Source organism: Dicentrarchus labrax, unplaced genomic scaffold, assembly GCF_905237075.1.
Source record: "Dicentrarchus labrax unplaced genomic scaffold, dlabrax2021, whole genome shotgun sequence".
Taxonomy (NCBI): Eukaryota; Metazoa; Chordata; class Actinopteri; family Moronidae; genus Dicentrarchus; species Dicentrarchus labrax.
In genome coordinates this window covers 6,153,594-6,162,607 of record NW_026136718.1, presented here as the reverse complement: position 1 = coordinate 6,162,607, position 9,014 = coordinate 6,153,594, and the positions used below count along the sequence as shown (strand labels likewise).

The following is a 9,014-nucleotide window of genomic DNA, read 5'->3' as shown; positions in this document are numbered from 1 at the left end:
TGTTTCATTTTACTCGCAGTGGACAGATGCTGAGCTGCAATGATTAGGCAACTACTTTGATAATTGAATATTTTAAAGGGGTAAAGAATAATTCTCTTTGGATTTTAGATGTTTTATAGACCAAATAATTAATCCAGAAAATAATAAAAAATTAAACGATAATCAGTTTCAGCCCTAGACAGAAAAAAAAAACAATTTTCTACACTTAAGTTTTCACAGAGGGTTGTTTTAATGTTTCACAGAGTTTCTTTTATTCCTTCCTTTCTGGGATTGTTTAAAAAAAGATCTGTTCACAAAATGAGAAGTCACATGGTACATCATAAAGAAAATATACTGCATGGTTTTAAAAATATTGCTTGATAAATTATCTGTTTATTTGTTTACACTACATTTTTAGTTTAACAATCATCCAGAGAATCTAATAACCTCAAAAATAAAACCATTTTTGATAAATATAATTTCATGCCACATGCTGCTATGATACCAGCCACAATTATGAAAATGTATATACGCTATTGCTAACAAAGATTCATAAGAATTCAAATCTAAAGGTTCTCCTCAGGTCTGATCATAATTTATTCGTCACATGTAAGACGTACCCCAAACAGAAGAATTTTGTCATAGCTTTGTCGTTTTAATTACTTTCTTTTTACAGTTTTCCTCCTAAAGTTCTTCGAGATTGAGCCGGTAACAATTCTGTTATGGATGCTACAGAGTGAAGAAGATAAACATATAACCCATATGGTGGAATTTCTGCTGAGTCCAGTGTCTATTTAAGTGGATCTGTGGTGTTTCATTAGGAGGCACCAGTGGTTGTGCACATCGGCATGGAGTAGTTGCTTTGGTTGATGGCGTTTATGGCTGCCAGCCTGATGCAGTAGGTGGTCCAGGGCTTGAGGTCAGTCTCTATGTAAAAATTACCTTCCACGTTTCTCACTCTAGGAGGCTGATTGGCCTGCTGTTCCTCCTCAATCACAAGCGTGTACTCAGTTGCATCCCTCACTGTCTTCCATCCCACAAACAGGGAAACTCCACTTACTGTTACATTCAGTCCTTCTGGGGCTTCAAGACCTGAGAGCCAGAGAGAAAGAGAGCAAGAGCGAGAAAGATGGGTAAGAAATGAACAGTTGTTTAATAGTACAGGCCTATGATGAGTTCAGATTCATAACTATGTACAACACTATCTCTAGGTCATATAATAATATTAGACTTACCTCTGTCTAAACGGGAAAAGACTTCAGTGGCCCTCAAATCTCTTCTTCTGCGAGATCGTACTGGACCTGAGGAAGATGACAAATGTGTTTAAAAGGGCAATATAGAGAAAAAAGGGATTCAATGAAACATACATACAAAATGGCTTTTGTATAGTGCAAGCTATAGGCTCAACCCAGTCTCTTATTTCAGAAAGAATGAACAGTAACAAGTCATATTTATCAGATCGCTCACATTTTAGATATGTTAACGATGAATCTTCAATAAATACTACAGTTAGTCATGGAGTTCCACAAGGTTCTGTGCTTGGACCAATACTATTTAATTTATATATGCTCCCTTTAGGCAACATCATTAGGAATCACTCCATTAACTTTCACTGTTATGCAGATGATACGCAGTTATATCTATCAATCAAGCCCGATGAAATTAATCAATTATCTAAATTACAAACATGTCTTAAGGACATAAAATCCTGGATGAGCTGCAATTTTCTGATGTTAAACTCAGAAATTCTTGTTCTTGGCCCCAAAAACCTTAGAGACTCAATGTCTAAAGATATAGTTACTCTAGATGGCATTACCTTGGCCTCTAGCACCACTGTCAGGAATCTTGGAGTTATCTTTGATCAGGATTTGTCATTTAACTCCCACATAAAGCAGACCTCTAGGACTGCCTTCTTTCATTTACGTAATATTACAAAAATTAGACACATACTATCACAGACAGAGGCAGAAAAACTAATCCATGCATTTGTTACTTCAAGGCTGGATTACTGCAACTCTTTATTATCAGGTTGCCCCAATAAGTCCATTAAAACGCTCCAATTAATTCAGAACGCTGCAGCACGAGTACTGACAGGAACTAGAAAAAGAGATCACATCTCTCCTGTACTAGCTTCTCTGCATTGGCTCCCTGTAAAATGTAGAATAGAATTTAAAATCCTCCTCCTCACCTTTAAAGCTCTTCATGGTCAGGCCCCTTCATATCTTAAAGAGCTCATAGTACCCTATTACCCCTCTAGAACACTACGTTCTCTGAATGCTGGGCTACTTGTGGTTCCTATAGTCTCTAAAAAGTAGAACAGGAGCCAGAGCCTTCAGTTACCAAGCTCCTCTCCTGTGGAACCAGCTTCCAGTTGTGGTTCGGGAGGCAGACACCCTCACCACATTTCAAGAGTAGGCTTAAGACATTCCTCTTTGATAAAGCTTATAGTTAGGACTGGATCAGGTGAGTCCTGAACCATCCCTTAGTTATGCTGCTATAGGCCTAGACTATCGGGGGGATTTCCCATGGTGCACTGAGCTCCTCTCTTCCTCTCTCTCTCTTTCTGCACTCATTCATGTCCCATTAATGCATGTTACTAACTTCACTTCTTCCCCGGAGTTCTTGTGCTTTCTCGTCTCGCAGGTTCTTATCGATCCTGGTGGAGCCTCCTGCCATGGTCCTGCTAGATTGCCATTGCCAATACTGTTGTTGCTGTGCACCTGTCTGTCTGTCTGTCTCTCTCTCTCTCTCTCTCTCTCTCTCTCTCTCTCTCTCACCCCAACTGGTCGAGACAGACGACCACCCACCTAGAGCCGGAGGATCTGTCCTAGGTTTCTGCCTTTTAACAGGCAGTTTTTCCTTGCCCTTGTCGCCAAGTGCTTGCTCATGGTGGTACTGTTGGGTCTCTGTAATTAATGTTTTAAAGAGTTCGGTTCGGAGACCTGCTCTATTTGAAAAGTGTCCTGAGATAACTTCTGTTATGAATTGGCGCTATACAAATAAAATTGAATTGAATTGAATTGAATTGAATTAACAGTTACCAATAAAAGGTAAGCCTACTACTTCTTTGCGTTACTCAAACAGACAAGAATGTTGACATTTTTAGACAACAAGGAATCCATCCATTTCGGCGTCTCACGCTCGCCATCCACTCAAAACGTAACGTCTGCTACTCTTAAACAAGTGTGTGCAGCGTGCCTGTTGTTTTGTTTCCGGTCTAGCTAGATCCGGTGTGGTGTTGTAGTTTTTCTAACGTTACTAGTTGTTGCAACAGCATGTGAAAAAAACTACAAAGCGTGCTAGTCGTTAATTTTGCGATAAAGAAATTGAAGCCGTTAAAAGGGGTTTGCGTTAACGCCATTAATAACGTGTTAAACTGACAGCACTAGAATTTATGCAAAAACCCATATCCACTATCACACAGTCCTTTGGTTGGTTTGTTGGCTTTCATACCACATACGAATCAGACTCCTGTACAGATAGAGACCTCCATTTCAGGTCGTCTCAACCCAGCGTCAACACATTAGGTGTGAAATAACCCTTATGTACTCAAACCACACTGGACATTTAAGAATTAGACAAAGTAAACAGCTAAAATTGAACAATACGACGTGTACTATGTAGTGCTCCAGATGTTTTCGCCATTAGTCTGACCTGTAATATTTCGGCTAGGGAGACTCTCTCCCTCTGCATTGCTGGCTGTCACTTCAGTGGCACCAGGATCGAAGTTAGTCAGCTGGCAGGAGAGCCCAGTGGTGCTGCAAAGCTCAACACGGCCTGCCCCCGACCCATTGTAGACAGTGTACGTCATGGCAAACACAGATGCATCCCAGGAAAGCACAGCAGATGCTCTGTTACCAGTGTATTTCACATTCTGTGGAGCACAGGGGACTGGGAAAGAAACAGTGAAAATGCTGTTAGCAAGTGTTTCCATAATCTTTTTTCTTCACATAAACCTAAACCCCAAAAATGATATTATATTTTTGTGTTCATAAAGGTGACTAAAAACAAAAAAAGGCATTTAAAAAGTTACCTGTGACTCCAGTAAAGACACTGGACGGCTCGCTGATCCCAGCTGAGTTTCTGGCGCGCACAGTAAGGTTATAAGCTGTGCTGCAAGGCATTGGGAACTCAAAGTATCTCCTGGGCCACCAGTAGGAAGAGAACTCCATCATGGTCTGTGGGTTGTTTTGGATGTGACCGGTTATCTCTACAAGGTACTGAACATCAGAACAATTGACGCTGTCCCATGTTATCATGGCCCAGTGATTTTGGTCTATCTTCTGCATTCTGACGTTCAGAGCAGTCGGAGGGCATGGAGCTGAGGAGGAAAGAGATTTAGAAAGTACTTTACCAGTGGAAATAGCCCAGTTGCATTTACACCAGCATACCACTTGTAAATTTCCTTACTCACTGGAACTTCTTAGTAGGATAAACTGATTTACAACATCTTTACCTCTAAATTAGCTAAACTAAATTACAGGGAAGTAGTTCTCGACCTGATTATTGTATTATACCTGAGAAAAATCTCGCTCAGCATCCCTGAGGCCTGAAGCCTTAAAAATGTGTTTAACGAGAAAAAAAAAAAAAATTCTTGCAATTACATTGGACTAGAACTGACACCTAAACACTCAACAATTATTTGCGCTGAATTAACACATTGGAGCATGGTTAACTGTGAACTGCGATAGTTTAATTTTTATGCGTACCTGCTCCCGCCTGCAGAGGTGCACTGAACGAGCTGTTGCAGACGCCGTTAGAGGCTTCAACAGAGAAATTGTAAATGTCACCACATTCCAGGCCTTCGATGGTGCAGAAGGTGTCAGTGCTGTTACAGTAGAGCGCGTCTCCATCCATAGATTGGGCGCAGCCAAAGTACTCCACGGCCCCATCAATGGCATTCCAAGACAGCATGGCAGACTCGGTCTCACAATCAATGACCACTGCGACACCGGTGGGCTCACAGGGCACTGCGAGGAGAGAGAGAAAAGACCTCCTGTCAGAGATTCGAGCAGGACTGCAGTTTCTGCAGGTTTAGGGATGATTTTAATGAAATAAATAAAATAAAATACAATCATATCAAGAGAGGTGACTAGTTAGTGTGAAATCCAGTGCTTAGTCTAGTCCTACCCACTCTACTTAAACATGTGTCTTAGTGGTAATGTAACCAAACTGAGTGAGACAGTGCATATTGTGAAAACTATTGATTAGTACAAGAAAGAACAATCACCAAACAGTCACCATGAACTGATTATTAATGAATTGAATAGAAATAAAAAACATTTATTGCAGAATTTTGCATCATCATAGAAGATGTCTGAGTGTCCTGATTAAATACACTAAATTAAATTGTGTTATCCTTTACTTTCTACCTGTTCTGAAGGATGAGATGCTGGGCGGGCTGGTGCAATTCTCTCCAGTGGCGGTGATAGTTAGATTGTAGTGCTGTCCACAGTGCAGATCAGTCAGGGTGCAGTTGTTCACCAAGGTGTTGCAGCTCGCCACATGTCCATCCATTCCTGTGGCCATCAGTAGATAGGATGTAGCCACAGGGGAGTGTCGCCACGTCACTGTGGCTCCTCTATCCTCACATGAAGGTACCACTGTCACATTGTCTGGGACACAGGGCGCTGAAGGGGACAGAATAACCATAAACATTTCTACAGGTATATGTTTTGTTCATTTGTTTCTGTATCCTGTACCCTGGGGTCCACATAAGAATTTAATTGACCAGTGACCATACAGATCTCACAGTTACACAAAATGGTGAAATGTAACTAAGTACTTGTACTTCACATTTCCTTTTTATACGACTTTATACTCATTACTTCCATTAGATCTGAGAGGCAAATATTTTACTTTTTACTCCACTACATTGGTCTGACAGCTTAAATTACTTTTCAGATTAACATTTTTCACACCCTTCCTGTCCAGTGAAACCCATGTATCTCAAAATGTGCTGATTTTGAATTTTTCTAAAATTAAAAGAGAATAAAAATAATAAAAATAAACTAAAGAATTACGTGTTCCTTTATGGGTTAAGAAAATTATCCTACTACTTAAGGTAAACTATTTAAAATCCTCTTGGATTAGCTTGAAAATGCATTGTCACACAGCTGAAAACAGGCAGATTTTTCTGAGCTCAAGAAAACATTTCCTATAGATATGCGGTTCTCATAAGACAGCAATGCTACAAACATATGATGATCCTATTGAATATGATGCATTGTTGTAGATTAAAGTACAAAACAGTATATAAAGTAGTTCAAATGAGCTCAACCTTAAACCACTACGGCGCTAAAATGCGTCATGCACATTAATGCAGAAGTAATATTAATCGAAAAGCATAATTTATAATAGTCAAACACTGACAAGGACTATTTCACTGCACAATGACACATAAAATGCAGTATGTGTACATACATACATACATACATACAACTTCAGTGTGATAAAGTAAATATACTGCTGAGGTGAAAAATACCTGTTTTAATCTTCTTTGGTGGGCTTCTGAGATTGCTGCACTTATCAGAAGAAGTCGATACTATGATGCTGTAATGCATGTCACAGAGGGCATCCTGGAGTTCACATGAGGTGGACGAGCTGTTACACGAGATGAGCTTTTGGTCGTCGCCCTCACCAGTCACCAGGTAGAGGGGGGTGTTGTCCATCATCTCCCATTCAACCAGGATTGTGTCGCTGTTGCATTGTGTCATTGCACTAATGGATGTTAGAGCACACGGACCTACAGGACAGGACACATATGAAAAATAACATAGCTTCAGAAAACACAAGCAGAATGAAATGTTTTGGAATACCTTGGAAGGCATTTAAGAACACTTAAGCATTGTTTCCTTCTCATTTCTTGTTCTACTTACTCTTTCAGAGAGGGGAAAAAAAGGCTTTATTGGTGCTTTAATCCTTCTTTATAGACCAAGATGAGATGAGATGAGATACTACTTAATTCCTTTGAATATCTATGATGCTTCTTTCCCTTTGAGTCTCCCAGTCAACAGGTGTCAGCTAATAATCAAAGTCTCTTTAAATCTCAGTCTGCTCTTTCACCTGAGTGGTTCTAATATTGAATTGTATGCAGTTTATTATATAGTTCAAAATAGAAGCACAGAGTAAATCCTTTACCACAGATGACCACTTTCAACTAGGAATGTAAAGATATATAAAGATATATATATATATACAAATATGTGAAGATTCAGTTCGGTGAGAGGAAAAATGAATTGTCATATTCCTTTCAAACAATAAAGGGTGCCTACTACTACTATCTACTTTTGACTTTGCTTGTGCAACGTCCTATGTCACTCGTGTGCTTGATCAAGATGCAAAGATCAGTTTCACTTTTAGAAAAAAACCAAAGGAAATACGCATTGATTTGTACCGTTTATACCCTATAATTAATTATATAATTTGATAATATAAGGAAAAATATATTTCTTACTTCTTTGGGGAAAAAATCCTATTGTGTATTTAGAGTAAACATTTTTGCTGAATACCTGTCTGAAGCTCAAAGGTGGTGCTCTGATTGCTCTGGCAGTATTTGTTGACAGCAGTGACGTGAAAGGTGTAGAGCGTTGCACATTTCAGATCTGGAACATTGCAGGGAGAGGAGCCGGTAGTGCAGCTGGAGTTGTGACCTCCGACACCTTCAGCCAGCACAGAGTAGCTGAGGGCTCCTTCTGACGTGTCCCACGTCACCCAGGCAGAGTTTGTTACACAGTCCAGATGGCCTTCGGGGTTCCTGGGCACACATGGAGCTGTGGAGGGTGAAACAGAAAGGAATGAGCATGTAGTTTGGGTACTGTAAGAATAATTTTTACGGGATATGTTATTATTCTGAGGGAATAAAAGGGGGTTCTGTACTTAAAGAAGCTCCCTTAATGAAGTTTTATGTGATCCGTCGTGGAGTGCCCTAATCCCCCTCCCAGTATTGAGGCAATATATATTTAGCTCCACACTTTATTTCTTATTTCCTCCTCTGTTTAAATACATTATCCAGTGGCATAGGGAGGGTAGAAACTATTATTTTTGTCAAATACCATAACCTGTGTCCAACCTATGTCTCATATATATGTAAGCATAAGCATATTCAATTTCTATCAGTTATTATAGTTTTGGGGAAAATATGCTCTAAAATTAAAACAGCATTTTTATTTTAAAACAGCTATATTAAAAACTGTTATTGTAACACTCCATCCCTACAGGTGATGCAGAAATTGCACCATACATATGTAGCAGCTATTACTTTTCTCTCCTATACCACATTGTGAAGAATGAATGAATTTGAAGTTGCAAAGTCAGTTCCAGTGCATCACGTCAATTTACCTGAGGAGGTCTCTACGACAGCACTCAGCTTACTCTCACATCTATCTCTCACAGACATCACAGTAACGTTGTAGGTCTGTCCACATGGTAGATTGCTTATGGAGCAGGTGGTGCCACTGGAGTTACAGTAGAGTCTCGCCCCGGTGTTGCTCACTGCGGCCACATGGAAGTACTGGGCATCTGGGTTGGGGGACCAGGACACGGCCATGACACCATCAGCACACTGTGAATCAACAGTCACATGGTGGGGCGGACAGGGGGCTGAGGAGAGAAAGAGAGGAGAGAGGCGGCTTAATATAGTATAGGTAAACTACCCAGGAGATTTCTCCATTGAGGAAAAAAACACTTAACAATAAATAATACTCATCACTATTCATATTTGGTCCACCATGTTTACAATACCTGTCCGCACGTAAGCCTTATCGCTCTCCACACTGGAACAGGACTCATCCTGACCGAACACGCTCACATTGTAGGTCTGTCCACACTGCATGTTGCTCAGATCACAGTGGGTCATGGTGTTGTTACATTCAGTCTGGTGGTTTCCGTCGGCTGTAACACCCACTGCACGATAGGAGAGAGCTCCACTGGCCTGCTCCCATGTCACTGCAGCAGAGTTTGAGTGGCACAGTAGGGACGCCTTAACGTTGGTTGGCCTGCAAGGCACTGGGAGACAGAAAGAGGACAGACAAGCA

General features: G+C 40.5%; 1 protein-coding gene across 1 annotated transcript in view; it reads right to left on the bottom strand.

The window, feature by feature from the left end:
- Nucleotides 1-205: 205 nt before the first annotated feature.
- LOC127350455 (uncharacterized) overlaps nt 206-9,014 on the bottom strand; it is a 42,920-nt gene continuing 34,111 nt past the window's right edge. Inside the window, exons 47-56 of the mRNA XM_051377108.1 lie at nt 8,722-8,985; nt 8,320-8,580; nt 7,491-7,751; nt 6,464-6,724; nt 5,352-5,609; nt 4,689-4,949; nt 4,013-4,300; nt 3,634-3,870; nt 1,215-1,280; nt 206-1,071 (exon numbers count right to left, since the gene is read on the bottom strand). Of these exons, the coding sequence (XP_051233068.1) occupies nt 797-1,071; nt 1,215-1,280; nt 3,634-3,870; nt 4,013-4,300; nt 4,689-4,949; nt 5,352-5,609; nt 6,464-6,724; nt 7,491-7,751; nt 8,320-8,580; nt 8,722-8,985 (2,432 nt within the window). The 3' untranslated portion in view covers nt 206-796. The remainder of the gene's footprint in view (nt 1,072-1,214; nt 1,281-3,633; nt 3,871-4,012; nt 4,301-4,688; nt 4,950-5,351; nt 5,610-6,463; nt 6,725-7,490; nt 7,752-8,319; nt 8,581-8,721; nt 8,986-9,014) is intronic.